Here is a 21,353-nt window from a genome sequence, read left to right on the forward strand (position 1 = left end):
TAAAATAGTATTAGATAACAAGATCTTAGAACAGGTGAATTCATTTAACTACCTGGGATGTATGATCACTTATGAAAATGAAAAAGATATAAACATAAAAATTGCAAAATATTTAAAAATAACATTAGTAATTAACTCTATATTTAAACCAAACCTAGTTCAAAAACAAACCAGGCTAAAAGTATACAATACATTAGCCCTGCCGGTCTTAATGTATGGAAGCGAAATCTGGACAATAAAACAAAAAGACAAACAAAGATTAACAATAGCAGAAATGAAGTTTATGAGAAAAACTGCAAAGTATACCCTATTTGATCACAAAAGAAACGAAGATATTATGAAAGAATTAAACCAAGAACCAGTAATTGAAAAAATAAAAAAATATAAACATAGATGGATGGAACACGTTCAAAGAATGAAAACAGAAAGATTACCAAAACAAGACTTAAAGTGCAAGCCATTAGGAAAAAGAAAACCGGGACGTTTGAATCATCGTTGAATCATTCAAATGATTCAACGATGACTTCTAAGGCCGGAACAGGCCATACTAGGCCTAAATCCTTGATACGTATGATGATGATGATCTTTGAAATCATCCATTACTAAACAGCAAAGTTTTTTTACTAAACTGTTGCAACAGTCAGAAACAGTTGCATCTTTCTGATTAAATCCTATTGAATTTATATATTTTTTTCATTTATTATTTTATTTTTTATGGTATTTTATATTCATTCATATATGACAAAAATATGTTGTAAAAGCGAGTTAAATAAAATAATGTTAAAATTTAAAATCTCGTTTTAAAAGGCTTTGATTAGGCCACTGATGGACTATTGTGCCCAGATTTGGTCACCGGGTTTTCAGAAAGATGAAGAGAAGTTGGAAAGGGTCCAAAGGCGACTGACTAAGGTAATTTCTGACCGCTGGAATGTTGATTATAAGGAAAGATTGAGAAGATGTAATTTGCAGAGTGTGGTGGAGAGAAGGAAGAGGGGGAGATATGATAGAGACCTACAAGTTGGTTATGGGTTGTTATAAGATCATTGGTGGAGAAGTTCTACAGAGAATAGTGGGAGATCAGGGGAGAACCAGAGGTCATCCCTGGAAACTGTATAAAGAGGGTGTGAGTAGGGGAGTGAGAGGCAGGTTTTTTAGTTCAGAGTTGTGAATGATTGGAATGCCTTTCCTGAGATTGTGGTGTCTGCAAGGAATTTGAGTGTGTTTAAAACACAGTATGATGAGATGTGTGTATGATAAAAGGACCTCCCAGATGAGTCTTTGACTCCATGAGGTCTTGGGTAATAATAATAATAATAATAATAATAATAATAATAATTTTTTCTTAAAAACAACAACTCATAGAATCTCTAAGCCTGAAATGAGAGAAAAAATGCCTGTGTCACAAGCCCTCCATATTTTTCAAAGTTTGTATTGCTCTCTTCATATTATTATTATTATTATTATTCAGGCCTCCATGAAGTCAAAAGACTCATCGTTGGAGGTCCTTCCTAAGAACATAAAGTCTGTCAAGATTCATCGAGGGAAGTTCCCCCTAAGAAACACAACGTCTATCATACCACTCCTTAAACTCATTCACCGTTCTCGCTCTCACCACTCCATCAGGCAATGCATTCCACGGTTCAACCACCCTCCACGCAAAGAAACCACTCCTCACCCTCTTGCCCACAGTTTCCTTTCGTAACTTCCAGGGATGGCCTCTTGTCATCACTCCTTCCCACTGTTCAACCAAGCAAAAGAACTCCCCAGTGTCAACCATGTAACTACCTCTCAACAGTTTTAAAAGTCTCAATCATATCACCTCTCCTTGTTCTCTCTCAGCCGATCCTCATAACCAAAATTGTACAGTCCTGAAACCATCTTTGTCATCGGTCTCTGTACCCTTTCCACAGTTAATTTATCCCCTTCAAATCATGGGGACCAAATCTGAGAACAATAGTCTAAGTGTGGTCTGATTAGAGACTTATATAACGAAATGATAACCCTTTTATCTCTGCAGGTCAGTGTCCTTCTCATAATTGCAGCAATCCTCTGTGTTACCTTCATCACCTTTGCAATATGTCCCCTAAATTTCAGGTTTCTATCAATCATCAACCCCAGATCTCTTGTCTCCCCTACTTCCTCCAGTATAACTCCTCCCATATAGTATGCAGCATCCCATTGATGTTTCCCAAACCTCAAGACCTTACATTTTCCCATCTATCTAGCTTATTCAAATCCTCTTGGAGGGCTACCACATCTGCACTATTACTAATAATCCTTCCCAGCTTTGCATCATCTGCAAACAACTGAATATCCCCTTGCAATCCACTGGCAATGTCATTGATATAAAGGTTAAACAGTATAGGTCCTAGTACTGAGCCCCACTTGTAACCCTCTGCCTCCTTGAGACTGCTCCACCATACACAACTCTCTGATACCTATCAGACAGCCAATCCTGAATCCAGTTGACCAATCTGACATCCAGACCTATGAGCTGCAACTTAAATATCAGCTTATCATGTGGCACCCTGTCAAATGCCTTTGCTAAGTCTAGGAAAATGGCTGTATATGCCCTTCTCTCATCTAGTGCTCTTGTAACTTTATCATAAAAGGCTAGCATATTGCTAAAACAAGAGCGCTCCTTCACAAATCCATGTTGACTCTCACAAATAACATTACTCTCATCTGCCCAATGCTGTATACGATCCTCAGAACTTTCACAGAACTTGGGGAAGATCTTAATAACTACTGATGACACACAGACTGGCCTATAATTAGACACTTCAAGTCTGTTACCACTCTTATGCAATGGCACCATCTTACCTTCCTTCCATTCCCTGGGCAAATTTCCCGCAGCCAGACTTTCATTGAAAAGCCAGGTTAAAGGCACTGTCAGTTCCCTAGCACATTCTCTCAAAACTCGTGGTGAAATACCATCCAGTCCCAAAGCTTTACTGACATCCAGAGTACTCAGTATCTGAAATTAAAACTATATCAGTATATTCAAAAGGTTGTCAACCTATGCTTTACAGGAAGATTTGAATAGACTTTTAACTTGAGCAATTGAATATTAATAAATGCAAGGTGTTACACTTTCGGATACAGAGATATACGGATATGTAATGTATTATTGGAGCTGTACTTCAGGTAGTGGATGAGATTCGTGATCTTGGAGTGATGGTAGAGAGTATACTGCATTTTTGAGAGCATATCGTATAGCTACTTAAATAAAAAGTACATTGACATGTAGGAATAAGGAAGTGGTGGTGCCTTTTTAGACATTGGTCAGACCACATAAACTCTTGTGCTCAGAATTGGTCACCTAGTTTTCATTGTGATGTGGAAACATAGAGAGGGTCCAAAGACGAATAACCAAAGTGATATCAGGACTCTGGAGTGTTGACTATGAAGATTGTTTCAGAGCATGTGTATTACAGAAGTTGGTGGATAGAAGGAAAAGAGGAGATATGATAGAGAGCTTCGAGTTAGTTGAGGGATTCTATCAGATTAATATAGAAGAAATTATAAAAAGAGTAGATTTTAAGATCAGAAGAATGAGAGGCTATCCCTGGAAGTTGTATAAAGATATGGTGAAGAAGGGTGTGAGGAGTAGATTTTTTTCGTGGGGAGTTGTTAGGGAGTGGAATACATTGCCTGTGTGCGTGGTGAGTGCTGTAGTGTAAATAACTTCAAAGTTCATTATGATAGACTTGTTACTGGTTGAGTGGGCCTTCCCTGATGAGTCTGTTGACTTTGTAGAGTTTACCAAATAATAAACAAATAACTGATCCACATCACTGGGTGGGTGCTAGGCATGATTCACTGTCATTAATTTTTGTGTTTTCGATCAAGTGTATCCAAATTGACTTGTGTCCAGTCAGTTATCCCTGCTGTGTATCTGATTACAGGAATGGCCCATGTATTGATTGTTGCCTCCATTTAGCATGGAACTGAGAACTTTTCTCTTTTCAGATATTCGCACAGTTTTCTTTTTGACTTCTGAACTATTATTATTCTTAATTTCTTGACCTCCATGGAGTCACAAAACTCATAAAATAGGTCAACACTAGTCAATACAAAGTTTATCATACCACTCTCTAAACTCATTCATTGTTTGCACTTTCACCAACCTCACAGGCAATGCTTTCCATGCTCCTAGTCCTCTTCATGCAAAATACTTACTTTTCACCCCTTTACTCACCACTTCCTTTTGTAACTTCCAGGGATGGCCCCCTTGTCTTTGTTCTTTCTTTCTTTCTTCTCATTCTACCATATGAAAAATCTACCTAGTTAATCTGATAATAATCCTTCAACTGCTTAAATGTCTCAATCATATCCATCCTTTGTCTTCTATCCATCAAACTCTGCAGTCTGCCGTCCCTCAGTCTATTCTCATAATCAACATTGTACAGTCCTGATGTCATTTTTTGTTATCCATTTCTATACCCCTCTTCAAATTTGCTTCATCACCTTCAGATTTTGGGGACCAGATCCTAGCACAGAAATCCAGATGTGGTCTGATCAAAACTTTTTACAATGGGATCACCACCTTTTTATATTTCATGTCATTGTAATCATCAACATCGTAGCAGTTCTCTAAGCACAATCTTTGAATTTCAATTTCTATCTACAATCACCGTAAGTTCCCGTGCTTCCTCTACTTCTTCCCGTATAACTCCACCAAGTGAGTATAAAGCATCCCATCTGTGGATCCTAACTTTCAAAACCTTCCATTCAGTTGCATTAAATGGGTATTTCCCATACATTTTCCCACCTTTCCAACTTATTCAAATCATCATCATGAATAGCCAAAACATCATATGAACTTATCGATAATTTGACAATTTTTGTCTGACAAGAAGTAATAATATCAAATTTTTAAACACACTGGTTAGTGTCTTTTGCAGAGTCATACTAAATTATTAAGTATATTTTAATGAGTTATTATTTAATTATTACTACCCAAGGCCCCATGGAGTCAAAGACTTATCTAGGAGGTCCTTTTATCATACATACAGCTCATCATACTGTGCTTTAAACACACTCAAATTCTCTGCAGACACCACACTCTCAGGCAAGGCATTCCAATCATTCACAACTCTACATGAAAAAACCTGCTTCTCACTCCCTACTCACACCCTCTTTCAATTTCCAGGGATGACCTCTGGTTCTCCCCTGATCTCCCACTATTTTCTATAGAACCTCTTCAGCATTGATCCTATAACAACCCCTTACTAACTTATAGGTCTCTATCATATCTCCCCTCTTCCTCATGTCCACCAGACTCTGTAAGTTGCATCTTTCTCAATCTTTCCTCATACTCGACATTCCAGAGGTTAGAATCTACCTTAGTCAGTCGCCTCTGGACCCTTTCCACCATCTCTTTGTCCTTCTGAAAACCAGGTGACCAAATCTGGGCACAGTAGTCCATGTGTGGCCTAATCAAAGCCTTATACAATGGAACAAGAATCTCCCTACTTCTACAAGTCAGTGTCCTCCGCATCATTCCCTTTGTGTTTTCTTCACAATTTTGGCTATGTGTTCCCTAAATTTTAGATCCTTATCCACTATCACCCCAGATCTCTTATTTCCTCCATCTCTGACAATATATCCTCACCAAGCATAAATTCTGCATTCCATTTCACATTATACTAATTGTTTTATAAATACAACCTTGCTCTGTGCTTCCAGTTCATAAATAGATGGTGCAGTAGGCCCATTTCATAAACAGAATATCATATTTAATGTGCATAGCAGGATATTACATTTGATGTCTTGCCTAATGTTTTATATTTCTTATGATTTCAATGTGGCTACATATCAAACATTATTAAAAATAAATTATAGGTTTTATTTCTGAGAAAATTCCCATGTTACTCCTCTCAAAATTTTTTATTTTATGGCTATTTAGCCTATTTTTGTTTAGGAGTGCCCCTTTTTGAAAAACTCAGGTTTTACAAAAAGATTCACTGCCTCACCAATAATTCTCCCACATTGCTCTACCCCCACCTTTTCCAAAACCCCCTTCCTTTCACTCATACTCTCGTCAAACTGCAGATGAATGTTGTCGCCACATGTCAGGATGCCACTGAATAAGAAGACAGCCAGCAACATCCTAAAGGTATGTCCGAATTTTCCAACTTATATTCTTCATATATTTATATGAAGAATATAAGAATTTAAAACTTCACTAATGTCCTGGAACTGAGTAAAAAGCAAATGGCATTATAAAAAAGGGGCATCCTAAACAAAAATAGGCTAAAATAGCTATACAATTAATAATTAAGAATAAATATTACTTTTAACTTTATTTATGTAATGTAGTTATTTTGAGAACCAATGTTCATTTCTTTATCTCATTTTATCATTTTACAAGATGAGAGCTGCATTTTAAGTGTTCAGAGTTACATGTGTCTGCGGAGTTCCAATTTCTTATTTTGAACTGTGATTAAAATATTGCAATGTAAAATTCATGTAAAATATATTATTATTAAGAGAGACCTCCAGGGAGTCAGGGACTCATTGAGGGAGGCCACATATTACACGCACCAACTATCCTACTTATTCTTAAATTCATTCACACTGCTTACACACACAACATCCAATGGCAGTCCATTCCAATTACACACCGTCAGACTCACATGTTGTATACCATTGTATACCATCCTGTATACCACTTTTTGATATCTGTCAGTCAGCCATCCTCCTGTCTATGCTAATATTTTATAATCCAAACTCATATTCTCCAATTTATGCAACAGTCTTCCATGCCATATTCTGTCAAAAGCCTTAGCAACCCAAAGTTTCATAGTGTATCCATTCCCCTTGTCTAGTTCAATGGTAACATTATTATAGAATGGGAGCAAGTTGCTAAAACATGACCTTCCCTTAGTAAACACATGCTGTTCATTGCAAAATAGAGATTCACTGTCACTGTTAGGTATATATAACATATACCTAAAAATATAATCATTATTGGATTTAAAATGATGAGCAGAGATTATTTTAAAGGTACTTTGAATGAAGTACACCTGTACTAAAAAATTTAATAAATTGATTAGATATTATTAAATTTCCGGAAAACCTTGCTTTAATACGAATTTGATATGCGCAATAATCAATTAGCATGATCAAGTGACATGATACTATTTCCCACTTTAAGCGAGTGATTAATCAGTTAACGCGATTTTTTTACGTTACTTGAAATTTTTTGTCGCCAATCTGCAGCTAACGTAAAAGATTGAAATCATTAAGAGACATGAAAGTAGCGCTAGTAATACAATGATTGTGCAAGACCCGGGATACAGCGAGTCTACAGTTTAGACTATATTAAATAAGAGCAAAGAATACAAAGTACAAGGAAAAGTTGCTACTTCTTCTTTAAGCATGCAGATTACCCGAAATAGAATCCATTTAATGATCGAGATGGAGCGTCTTCTATCACTCTGGATTGTGAATTATAACCAAAAAATAATACCTATTAGTACAGGGAATATTCAGGCAAAAGCTCTCAATATTTTTACCTAATTGAAAGAGACCAAATTTTAACAGGAATGTGAAAGCTTTACTGCGATTTTAGGATGGTTTGACTGTTTTAAAAATCGAATTGGACTATAACATAAGAATAACTGGGGAATCTGCTAGTGCTGATCTTCTGCAGCCAAGTTTCCCAAAGAATTGCAAAGGATAATTCAGGAGGGTGATTATGACGATTGGCAAATATTCAACGTCGACGAAACTGGTCTCTTATGGAAACGTATACCAACAAAAACTTTCCTAGCTAAAACTGAAGTATCTCAACCAGGATAGAAAGTGTCTAAAGATCATCTTATGCTTTCATTAGGAGGGTGTGAAGGGTGAGGCAAGGTGACTTTAAACTCAAACCTATGTTAGTTTATCGTGCACAAAATCCAAGATCTAACATTATTGAAGAAATCAGCACAATTGTAATAGAACTTGGATTTAATGAACTGGATAATGAAGGTATGAGAAACTTGCTTGATTCCCATTCAGAACAGTTGATCAAGGATGATCTCCTTCAACTAGAAGAACAACATTCATACGAAGAAGAAGAATATAAGGAGTGCGAACAAGAAGAGAATGTTACTAAGAAGTTAACTGCAAAAGAACTTCAGCTAGTTTTCAATCACATTGAGTATGCTAAGGAAATTTTGTTTGATGCTAATCCTGATATGGAACAAAGCTTCAAAGTCTGTCAAAATATTGATAAAGCGATTGAAAAGATGAAAAAGTTGAGCATGATTCAAACATCTTTACTTAATTTTTTTGTGAAAAAGTAGCTCAATCAAATGTTCAGATTTTAAGTAAAAATTTAACCAATTGGTTTTTATTAACTTGATTGATTTTATCCTCTTATATAGCTTATACTATAATTTTTTCTAAATTTACTAACTGATGGATGAATTATAATTATTCCTGTTGTTTATTGTATTCGCTTAATGCGATTTCGCTCAGTGCATATTAATTGATGGATTAATTAATCGCATTAAGCAAAGTTTTCCTGTGTTTGTATTTTGATAGCCTCTTTTTCTTTTAAGTGAATGGTTTCAGATTATCATCATAGGGGGATCTTGTAGACTTCTGCATTCTGCAGCATAGGTCTCAAAAATGCATTTTACATGTAAACTCAGTGTAATTCTTGTAACATACTATTTTTTCACTTCTTTTACTGACTTGCATAATTCTTTAAAATATCATGAATATCAGAGTAAACTACAGATGAAAAATAATAGTGCAGTCTTGTTGCTATTTGATTGTGAGACTCCTGACCTATGATATGTGATCTCAAATAGTTTTAGTTCTTCCAAAATAATTCCATTATTTAGTGAACTTGGAGAAGTTATCAAAGAAAGAAAAAAGAAAGAAAGATTGTATTGAAATAAGTTAAAGAAATAGAACTTAGATGATGACAAAATGGAATGAAAATTGTTAATAAAAGATGACCATGGTTAAACAAATATAAACAGTGATGTAACATTAGATTAGTATTAGATGGGTATATTCAGCGGTGTGCTGGAGCTGGCTTACACCAGCTCATGCAGCTGATTGTTAATTTTCAAGAATTTTACAAGCCAGTTGTTAAACTAGCAATGGCTATAAACTGTAGAGTGGCTCATACTTCAATTCACAATGGCTAGTGACACTTGGCCAATAAGCTTGTATATGGTGACGGAAAATCCAGCTGGGAAGCTCTTATTTTATCACCCTTTGTGCTTCCTTCTGAATCCCTACTCAGCTGACTGTGTAGTGATAAGTGCACCCCCCCCCTGCTTATACTTGAACTACAATAACATAGTTATTCAACTATGAAAAATATTAACCAAGTTTAGAATGCTTTATACACCCTCTGTCCAAAAAGAAACCAACATTTTGAAAATAGAGGAAACTAGTGGCATCACCTATTGTATCTTTTTGTTGTCGAAAGCGGCAACCTTCATTAGTGTTTGTCAACTGTTTATGACATTTGTTTCATTAGAAGCTAAGTTATAGTGCCAAGAGTGACGACGTGTTTGGCGAACGGTTAGAAAATGAGTTTCAAACAGAGAGCTGCGATTGACTTTTGTGTTAAACTTGGTAAAAGTTTTATCGAAATGCATCAAATGCTTCAAAAAGCATACAGTGATGAATGCTTATCCCGTACTTAAGTTTACGAGTAGTTTAAGCAATTTCAAAAGTGCTTGTGATACTCTTGAGGACGACGAAAAGCCAGGCCATCCAAAAACCGTACTGAGCGAAGTGAGCATCCAAAAAGTGCTTGATTTCATCAAAGAAAAACCTGAAATCTTCCATGAGATTGATTGAAGATGAATTAGGGATTCCAAAATTAACTATGCACAACATTTTGACAGAGAGTTTGGGCCTTCGTAAATTGAATTCGCGATTTGTTCCCCACAAGTTGACCGATGACCAAAAAATGTATTGAATTGAACACTGCAAGGACATAATTAAAACTGCTCGTAAGGACTCAAACTTCCTTGAAACGATCATTACTGGTGATGAAATGTGGTGTTTTGAGTATTATGAGTCCGAAACAAAGCGCCAGAGTGCTGAGTGGAGACCACCAGAAGAGGGGTATCCAAAAAAAAGTTGCTTGGAGAAGTCAAAAGTGAAGACAATGCTGATTTGTTTCTACGATTCCAAGGGCATTATCTACAAAGAATTCGTTCCACTTGGCCAAACGGTCAGTGGTGAGTTTTATCTCAAAGTTTTGAAGCGATTGATAGCGAGAATTCGTCGCATACGGCATGAATATCGTGATGCAGGCAGCCGGTCACTTTTGCACAATAATGCACCATCTCATCGTTCGAACATTGTGAGACAGTTTTTGAGCAAAAACCAAGTTTGTCTGTTGGATCACTCAGCGTATTCACCTGATTTAGCACCCTGTGACTTCTTTCTCTTTCCCTGACTTCATTTGCTGATGAAAGGAAAATGATACGACACCATTGAAAACGTTCAAGCGGCAGTAACCACAGCCCTCAACAGTATTCCAAAAACCGGTATAAAAAAACTCATTTAATGAATTAATTGACCATGCCGAACACTGTATTGAAGCTGAGGGAGAGTATATTGATTGAAATAAATGAATGAATAATTATAATTTCCCTGTGTTTTATTTTCTATCAAAAGATTGGTTTCTTATTGGACAGAGGGTGTAAATAAATTGAAAATATATCAACACACCCAAGCTCATTGTTAAAAATTTATCAGTACACCCTAGTGTATACTTCTGCTTTGTGACTATCATCACCATTCATATCAAAATTTATTAATTTTGATTTCTGTTTTTGTTTTAATTCATTCTTATACTTTATTCTTTTCTCTTTAAATCAAGTTTGTTAATATTGTATCTGAACTATTCTCTCAAATAAGCTTGCATAAATCTTTCCTGTAATATTCAGTATCAGAATTCCTGTATTATTCCTATATTCGGTTTTATTATTCATTTTGAGAGTTTTACTATCGTATGCTTTTTAAAAAAAAAAATCACCTTCGCTTACATATTGTAATAAATATATATGCACTCTACATAAATGGAACATGCATCATGATAAAACAAAATAAACAGCATTACACCTCTGAAAGCTATAGTACTGCTATTCATAAGTGCATTTTTCTTCTTATGGCAGCCTCATCTTGCTGTTCACTTAGTTCATGAAGAATGGAGTGAAGTTGTAGGAACATGGACCATCTTTCCTCTTCTTCAAAGGTAGAATTTACTAATGGTAAATTATATCAAGATAAATGAAATTATTATAATATTAGACTTAATACAGCAATACAAACCACTTATACAATTTTTATATTACAGTTTTGTTTGTATTCTGTACAACTTTTTTAATAGCTCATATACACCCATTTTCCATAAACATTTTCTTGTGAAATGTGAAGGACGTGTTTGTGGTGAGACTGAATGGGAGACAAGTGAAAGTGCCAATTTGCAGAAAGTGCAATTTTTTGTTAGACTATAAGTATAACAAATGTGAAAAAGACTGAAGGAATGAAAGTTAGTATAAATGAAAGAAACGGAATGTAAGCTAGTGTAAATGAAACAAATGGAACGAAAGCTAGTGAAACTAAGGGAGTGAAAGAATGCAAGAATGAAGACACAAAAGTAAGTGATAAGGGAGCGAAAGGCAGTATTAATAAGGAAATGGATGTAAGGTGCAGCAGAAAGAGAGGTAGCGAGACTATGAGAGCAACAGAAATTGCCAGAACACAGATTTGAAGAAAGAGTAGTTACACAAAATGGAGCAACAGAGAGTGAAGTTGCCAGAATGCAAGGCTTGAAGAAAGAGTTATGAAAAATGAAATGAGAAATATGTGGAGTGATATTAGACATTTAGTGAAAACAAATAAAAGTGTGCAAAAGAATAGAATGAAAGACAAAAGGCAAAACAATGATGAGTGATTTGAGAATAGCACTGTATGGAAATTCTATTGTTAGAGGATAAGGTCTGCTATCTAAGAGTAGAATGAGCAAGATAATTCATGCTTTGGACATGAGGAGGAAACAAGCAAAAGAATTAGTGGTTTAATTGGTTATACCACTAATTCTTTCAACCACTAAATGTTTAAGTGGACATAAGAAGAATGTAAGGGAGGTTATTGAGGAGAGTGAAAGATAATAGTATAGTGGGAAAGGTTGTCAGTGTGTTCCAGAAGTATTACAATGATGAGTTGAGATGAAGAGCCAGAAGACTGAATGGTATGCTGGCAAAGCTGTGTGAGGAGAAGGGAGTGCAGTTTGTAGATATGTGGCATGTTTGAGGGGAAAATAGAATTATACAGGCATGACAGATTGCATTTAAATGGCTTTGGGAGTGAGTGAACTGTAGAAACTGTTGATAGATGAAAGTGCAGTGTGTGATGTAAGCAAGAGATCTGAAGTAAGAGGTGAAGTGAAAGATCATGAGAGTGGTATTGAAGAGACTGAAATGCTTGGCAGTGGAAACAGTAATAGTGTGAGAGATGAAGAGAGAATGGGAATGCAAGAGGAAAAGGGAAACAGGGGAAGCCTGGGTGGACAGGGAGACATGGCATAGAGAAAATGGATAGTGGAATTAGTAGTGAATGTATGTGGATGATCAGCATAGAAATGGAATAGATCATTATGTGAGTAGAATAGTTGAGACTCAGCGGATGTATGTGATAAGTGGTAATAAAGGTGATTTCAAGGAACAGGTATGGTGGAAAAATCACAAACCAATAAGTGGCCAAGTAGTACTGGTTATAGAACTAAAAGCGAACTGCTCTGTTTGTTTACAAATGCCAAGAGCATCAGAATTAAGGGAAATAAAATTGTTTAACTAATTTTGTTTGTCCCAAAATAATTGGAATAAGTGAAATATAGTTGAATGAAGATGATATCCTAATGGGAAGAGAAATGGAAGGGTACAGCATTTTTCATAAGGACAGAAAAGACAAGAAGGGGGGAGGGGAATTATGTGTACATAAAGTAGATTTGAAAGAGGGAAATAATGACAATTTTTTGAGGCAGTTTTGGTGTGAGGTGCAGGATAACAGGAAGAGATATACAGTTGAACGTTGTTGTAGGCCAGGGAATGTGGAGAGTGATAATGAAGAAATGTATAAGCAACTTTAGTTAGTGAACAAGGAAATTGATTATTATGGATGAGTTTAATTATGGTGGTATAGGTTGGAATGAAGAGGTATCATTTGGGAATAAGGAAAACTGATTTCTCAAATTCTTGAGAGACAACTATTTCAGGCAGTATGTAAAAAAGGGTACATGAGAATCAAGAGTTTTAGATCTGATCATTTCATCAGAGAATGTATTTGTGAGTGGGGTTTTACACTTCCCTCCAGTTTGTGAGAGTGATCATGAAGTGATCACAATGGTTGTGATCACTTCATGATCATAAACATGGCTAGTCATGTGAGAAAAGGATATATATATGGAACTACAAGGCTGATGGTTATGACAAGCTCAGGAATGCTGCTCCGAAACTGACAAAGAAATACATAACAGCATCAATGTGTAAATGCATTTTGAAGGTCAAACGGTTGAATAAGGTAGGTGCAAAATGGATGAACGAGCATGAAATCTGTAAGAAGGCACTTTGGAGGCAGCACATGATGAATAATGGTAATAATCAGTTGCATGAAGAGTATAAAGAGCAGGAGAGTGATTTAAGGACAACAAAAGTCCAGCATGAGCAGTAATTAGGAAATCAGGTGAAATAAAATCCTTGTGAGTTTTTTGATAATGTGGCAAGTAGAAGCAAGAATGATTATGGTAAGATGCTGTTAATGTATGAAAACTGCTGCAGAGGACATAGTTGAGATGTTCAGTGTGCAGTTCAATAGGGTGTTTTATCCTCAGTGTGAAATTAGAAGCTCAGAATGTAGAGAATGAAATGAGAGAAGACTTGATGTTGAGTGAGCAAGAGGTATATGAGGAGTTAAGTAAGCTAGATGTCAATAAGGCAATAGGACTTGATGATATATCATCATGTGTCTTAAGAGAATGTTCCAGTGAGTTAACATTAGCCTTGGCCTACCTGTTTAACAAGTCTTTCAGCAGCACAATCCCAGAAGACAAAATTGTTGCGCTTCACAAAGGTGGTGATAAGGCTAAGGCAACAAATTATATTGAACTGCACACTGAACATCTCGACTATGTCCTCTGCAGCAGTCACCAATCTCTTATTTTCATACATTAACAGCATCTTACCATAATCATTCTTGCTTCTACTAGGCTAATCTGTATATCTGGAGTTATAGTTAATGTATTGGAGAGATTGGCAAGATATAGGATACAAAAGTGGGTTGATAACTATGGTATTCATTGTGTTTGTCAGAATGGGTTTGTTAAAGGAAGGTCATGTTTTATAAATTTGCTTCTGTACAAGGTGACAAATGCATTGGACAAGGAAGATTATTAAAGCCTTTCCAAAATCTAAATATACAGCAGTATATTTAGATTTTGGAAAGGTTTTTGATAGATTGCCACACCACAAGTTGTGGTGTGGCAATCTATCAAAAAAATTTAGTGACCACACAACTTGTGGTCACTAAATGAAGCAGATGGGATGATAATTGATGATACTATCTCGAAAGAGGAAAGTCACTAATGCTGTGCCAGAAGGGTCAGTTTTGGCACCATTGTTATTTAATTTGTATATTAATGATATTGAGATAACTTTAACTTGTAATACTACAGCTGTCTGCAGATGATGGAAAACTGGAGAGAGTGATGAGGAATCAAGCAGATGTGGTCTTGTAGGAGAACTTGAACAGATTGTATGAGTGGGCAACAGTATGGAACTGTCAATTCAATATAACATCATGTGTAGGAACTTAAGACGTAGCAATTAATAAATAACATAAAACAGATTTATCTTGCATATATATTTTAACTAGTATAAAATTTTCACCCTAGTATCAAGTATCTTCCATATGACGTCAACTTCATAAAAGTAATGATCTCTTGGAAAGTTCATAAAAAGAGAGTTGTGAGACCTTGCTGCATTGATCTAAAGAGAAACTTAGTTCTTAGAATAGTTCTTCACAAATTCCAGAATTAACTTAAATTTTATTATATATATTAAATGCATATACAGCAATATATTTAGATTTTGGAAAGGCTTTTGATAGATTGCCACATCACAAGTTGTGGTGTGGCAATCTATCAAAAAAATTTAGTTCAGCATGGGTTTATCTTTGTTTAATTATTTTTATTTATTTTTCTAAATCTTGTTAAAATTGATTATACTAGAACCCTAATATAATTAGACCATGAAGCTGTACATCGTGTATGTGCAGTTCGCTCATGTCATCATTCTGTTGAATATACCAATTTCTATTATTTTTGTTTAATTTGAAAGTCATACTGAAGATGCCCTTGATACTAGGGTGAAAATTTTATACTAATTAAAATATACACATAAGGTAAATCCATTTTATGTTATTTATTAATTGTCAGTTCACTGTTTCTAAGTGTAAGGTTCTGAAATTTGGTAGGTAACAATGGGATGCAAACTCTACACTTGAAGGGGGCGATTTTGGAAGAAGTTAAGGAGATAAGAGACCTTGGTGGTGGACAAGGATCTTAAGTTCAGAGATCACATTACACAAGTTGTGAAGACATCGCATCAGGTTATGGCAACGATGAGGAGCACCTTAACTTATAAAAATAAAGAGGTTCTGGTTCCATTGTATAAGCCTGGATCAGTCTTCGAGTGGATTATTGTGCATAGATTTGATTCCCTGGTTTTCATGGTGATGAGGATATGTTGAACAGGGTCTGGAGAAGATTAACTAAGGTCATAACTGGCCTTTGGGATGTGGGATATTCAGGGAAGGTAGTTTGCAAAGCCTTATGAATAGGAGGAATAGAGGAGATATGATTGAGACACTTAAGTATTTAAGTTGGTAAATGGTGGTTACCAGGGTAATGTGGAAGAAATTTTTCATAGAATGGGAGAAGGGGATAGAACAAGGAGACATACCTGGAAGTTAGAGGATGGGCAGTGGAATACTTTGCATGACACCGTGGTGAATATGGATACATTGAATGAGTTTAAAGCACAGTTTGATGGGCTTTGTGCGTAGCATTGTTTGCCTCCCACGACGTCTTTTGATTCCATGATGGTGGTCTAATGTTAATAATAATAATTTCCATAATTGCATTGTCCTTGTTTTCTTTGCAGCTTATCATTTCATACTGTTAATATAAATCAACTACATCACTTTCCATAATCATCAGTCTTATCATCCATATATTCCTTCTACGTTAAAACCGTTCCCTTCTCAGCCTCCTTCCAAGTCAGTACCTTATAATTACTTTGAACAATCAGTAGCATTGTGGATTCACTCAACATTCACCCAAACTAAATCATTTAGGTGGTGCTAAAGTGTGAAGATGTAGGTAACAGGTGACATGAGTCATTAAAAAAAAAAAGATAAGTATCAGTAGTAAGCAAGGGCATTATTGTGTTTATTTCATTATCAATACTGTTGGAAGTTTATTTTCCACTTGATTAAACTATAATAAATTTAGTTTAATCCTTGATCCAAGTGTAAGCAAACAAAGTTTGCACCTGAAGTATCTTCAGGACTGAGGCAACTCGTAGTAAAGGCAGACCAAGCTCTCATTACTCCTTGTCTCAGTATCTCCCATAATGCAAAGCACATTTCCTTGCAGACATGTATAATGCTATGCAATAAGGGAAGGGCCACTACCCAGACTGGTTTCGACTTTTATTGAGGTCTCGTCAGTGGGAGTCAGACCCAGAAGTGGTGATACTAAGGCAGAAGCAATGGAGAGGTCATATTTACTTATATGAGTTGGCAAAAGGTGTACCACCTTATTATTAAATTAATCTGGATTTAGAGAAAGATGTTGGAAGTTTATTTTCCATTTGGTTAGACTATAATAAATTTAGTTTAATCCTTTATCCAAGTGTAAGCAAACAAAGTTTGCACCTGAAGTATCTTCAGCACTGAGGCAACTCATAGTAAAGGTGGACCAAGCTCTCATCACTCCTTGTCTCAGTATCTCACATAATGCAAAGCACATTTCCTTGCAGACATGTATAATGCTTTGCATTAAGGGAAGGGCCACTACTCAGACTGGTTTCGACTTTTATTGAGGTCTCGTCAGTGGGAGCCAAACCCAGAATTGGTGATACTAAGGCAGAAGCAATGGAGAGGCCATATTTACTTATACGAATTGCCAAAAGGTGTCCCATCTTATTATTAAATTACTCTGGATTTAGAGAAAGATGTTGGAAGTTTATATTCCACTTGGTTAGATTATGGGAGATACTGAGACGAGGAGTGATGAGAGCTTGGCCCACCTTTACTATGAGTTGCCTCAGTCCTGAAGATACTTCAGGTGCGAACTTTGTTTGATTACACTTGGATAAACTTGGATAAAGGATTAACTAAACTAAATTTATTATAGTCTAACCAAAGGGAAAATAAACTTCCAACATCTTTCTCTAAATCCAGATTAATTTAATAATAAGGTGGTACACCTTTTGGCAACTCATATAAGTAAATATGACCTCTCCATTGCTTCTGCCTTAGTATCACCACTTCTGGGTCTGACTCCCACTGACGAGACTTCAATAAAAGGCGAAACCAGTCTGGGTAGTGGCCCTTCCCTTATTGCATAGCATTATACATGTTTGCAAGGAAATGTGCTTTGCACTATGGGAGATACTGAGACAAGGAGTGACGAGAGCTTGGTCCACCTTTACTACGAGTTGCCTCAGTCCTGAAGATACTTCAGGTGCAAACTTTGTTTGCTTACACTTGGATAAAGGATTAAACTAAATTTATTATATTACCAATACTGGTTTTTAATACTGTAAGGATGTGAAAGCTGGTCCCTGAGAAAGAGTGAAAGAAGGAAGATAGATGCATTTGAATTATGGGTTTAGAGACACTTACTAAGAATACTATGGACTGCAAAGCAAACCAATAAATCAGTGATAGACAGAATAAAACCAGATTGCTCCCTCGAACCTATGATCATCAAGCAAAAATTGTCATACTTCAGACATATTGTGCAAGCAAATGACAGTCTGCAGAAGATGTTGATGCTTGCTAAAGTTGATGGAAGCAGGAGAAGAGGAAGACCAAGAATTAGATGGAGCAGATGGAGTTAAAGAAGCAACTGGAATGCACTTGGAAATTCTGAAAGATATGGCTAGGGACATATCTGAATGGAGAATGTATGTTCATAGAATCACCAGGAGTCGAAAACGACTCGATGGAACATAACAACAACAAACTGGTTTTTAAGTTGGCACTATTGAAATTAATGTTTTTTTGTTTTGTTTTTTTGTATGATTGTATGGTATTTTGGTAGGATTTTATTGCCTTAATATTGTTTTCAACTGTATTGATTGTATTCATCATGGCAGCCATTGGTTCTATCATGCTACCCAGCCTATCACCATTTACATTATTTGTAGTATAGTTGATGATTTCATAGCTTAATATATATGCGGTATGTACACATCCTGTTGCATAAAAATGTGGCAGGTGCAAGATGGGAATGTATGTGTACGTGAAATGCAGGTAATATGAGGTGCTAGGGGACATAAATATCTCGATCTCAGGATTTAGCAGCAGAGTAGACAATGCTTCAGAAAACAGACAAAATTTAATTTGTGAATACCAGTTATGTTTTGGAGGATAGAGAGAATGTGAATGACATACATTGGATTTAACCTTGAGCAGTGTAGCAGAAGGAGATTGTCTGATGGTACCAATTGTGTATATGAATGTCAGTTGAAAGTAAGATGTGTGGAAAGAGAAATAGAATGGCTGAGAAAGAAGATAGAAAGAACAAATATTGAGTTGAGGAGGGTGAATGAAGATATTAGGAGGATGGATGTGTTGGGTAGTGCTTGAAGAATGAGAGTATGGTATTTAACGGCATCGAAGAGGAAGGAGAGAGAAAATGGGAGAGAGAGGGAAAGAGTAGAAATTACAGAAAGTTGAGAGTGTGTAGAAGCAAGGCATCAGAGAGAGCAAAAGAGATGGAATGCCAGAGAATAGGAGAGATAGTGAAAGAGTGGAAATTGCAGAAAGTTGAAAGCGTGTGGAAACAAGGGATAGAAGAAAAGTAAGAGAAAAAGCAGAGAAGAGAGAGAGAGAGAGAGAGTGGAAGTCATAAATGTCAGGGATGCTAATGAGAGTAGGATGAACGAATCTGTTCAGAATGTCATGTATGGAGATTCGATGATTCAGGATCCGCAGAGTGGAGTGCTAGAAGAGTGCTTCCCTGTTGGAATAATAGAGAATTTGACAATGGCAGTGAAGAGGAGTGAAAGTGTAGGAGAGATTATAGTAATGGTTGGGACAGATGACCTGAGATGTAGCAAGAGATTTGAGATCAATGTTTGGGATAGAGCAGCAGAAGTGTGTCCAAGAAAAGACAATTGTAGACTTTGAAACCAACTTTCAGCAGTTTAATGGTGAAAGAATTTGAAGGAAGAGGAGTCATTAGTGCATGGGAGATACTAAGAAAAAATTGCTGACAGCAATGGCATATTGTGTACCTTGAGTGAAAAAGATAAAGCAATTTGAAGTCAAATGAATGGCAAGAAATAAAAGGGGAATTGCAGAAGAGAAAATGATTATCGAAGATATATAATGAGAGAGGTGGAGAATACTTGCATTTGGAATATATGGGTCAGGCTTGGAAAGTGACTAGAATTGTAAGGAGAGAAAAATTAGAATATCAGAGGAGACTGGCTTTACAATCCAAGGAAAATCCCAAGGTAGCAAGTAGGTGGAAAAATGATAGTGGATGGACTTGCTGGATGGAGATGGTAATCAAATGACTAAAGTAGATGACAAAGTTCAGCTCTTTGATATCATAACTTTATCAGAGTATTCTATACTGGAACGACAGGCTTTATTCCTTTATGGATAATGAACCCTGGTATGATAAAGAGGAGGAGAAGAAAAGATCACTGATAACAAATGAGATGATAGCTTAAATGTGTATGAAAAGAAGACTGGAATATGTGGATGTGTGGAGTATGTTTGAGGATTAAAGAGATAGCTGTATTGCTGCAACAGATGGATTACATTTGAATGCAGAAAGATTCAAGTATTTGACAGATGTTTTCTGGATAAGTTAGTGTGTTAGGGCACAGAAACTAGAATTGCATAGGTGGAATGTAGCAGGGATGACCTTGTGTGAGGACAGTCGCTTGAGAAATGAGAGGATGCACACTATATTACAGAGCCAGATGAAGTATGAGGGGAGTAATAATAGCTATAAAAATACTGGAAATGTACTGGTTTTTCTGTATGCAAGTGCTAGGACCATTAGAAATAAAGGGAATGAGTTTGTGGCATTGATTGACTCAGTCTCTCTAAAGGTTGTTAATATCAATGAAACTTGATTAAATGAGGAGGATGCTCTGACATTGATAGAAATTGAAAGGTATAGTGTATTTCGGCTGGATAGGGAAGCTAAACATGGTGGTGGAGTGTTACTCATGATAAGAGATTAACTGTGTCCTCTCAGAATTGAAAATCACAGTGGAAATACACACTAATGACTTTGAGAGAATATGGTGAGAGCAGATAGATGTTTTATTAGACAAGATATTTAGTGGGATGTTGCTACACGCCAGAGATTATAGATTGTGATGAGCAAGCAAGTGCAAAGTGAGTGATTATTATGGGTAATTCTATAGCAGTATAAAATGGACAGGGGAGACAGCATGCAGAAAAAAGAAATTGAATTTTTGGACTTCTTGAGGGACAACTACTTTAGGCAACATGTGGTGGAGAAACATGGGGATCGAAAGTTTTGGATTTGGTCATAGCATCAGAGGATCTGATTGTGACGGAAATATCATACTTTTCCCAGTTAGTGAGAGTGACCATGTAGTCCTGATGTGGAGGATGAACAGGCATGTGGAGGTATTAAAGCAGAAGGAATTTATGTGGAATTATAAGAGAGGCAACTATTTTAGACTTCAAAACCAACTTGCAGCAGTTTAATAGTAAAGAATGCAAGGAAGAGGATTCATTAGTGCATGGGAGATACTTAAGAAAATATTGCTGACAGCAGTGGCATGTTGTATAAATTGAGTGAAAAAGATAAAGCAAATGCATTTGGAAAAATGGCTCACTTGGAAAGTGACTAGAATTATAAGGAGAGAAAAATTAGAATATTAGAAGAGACTGGCATTACGATCCAAGGAATATCTCAAGGTATTTTTTCACTATGTGGCAAGTAGGTGGAAAAATGATAGTGGATGGAATTCTGGATGGAGATGGTAATCAGGTGACTAAAGTAGATGACAAAAGTTCAGCTCTTTGATGATGAT

The 21,353-nt window shown here is 36.2% G+C and overlaps 1 protein-coding gene across 2 annotated transcripts in view; it reads left to right on the top strand.

Moving 5' to 3' along the window:
* LOC150108871 (beta-1,3-glucosyltransferase) overlaps positions 1-21,353 on the top strand; it is a 310,372-nt gene that overhangs the window by 98,774 nt on the left and 190,245 nt on the right. For both annotated transcript variants that reach the window (XM_090403934.1, XM_090403942.1), the window contains exon 4: positions 11,151-11,230. In XM_090403934.1, coding sequence (XP_090260060.1) covers positions 11,151-11,230 — 80 coding nt within the window. The remainder of the gene's footprint in view (positions 1-11,150; positions 11,231-21,353) is intronic.

This window comes from Typopeltis vanoorti, chromosome 2 (assembly GCF_054136105.1).
Source record: "Typopeltis vanoorti isolate ZY-2024b chromosome 2, IOZ_Tvanoo_1.0, whole genome shotgun sequence".
Classification (NCBI taxonomy): domain Eukaryota; kingdom Metazoa; phylum Arthropoda; class Arachnida; order Uropygi; family Thelyphonidae; genus Typopeltis; species Typopeltis vanoorti.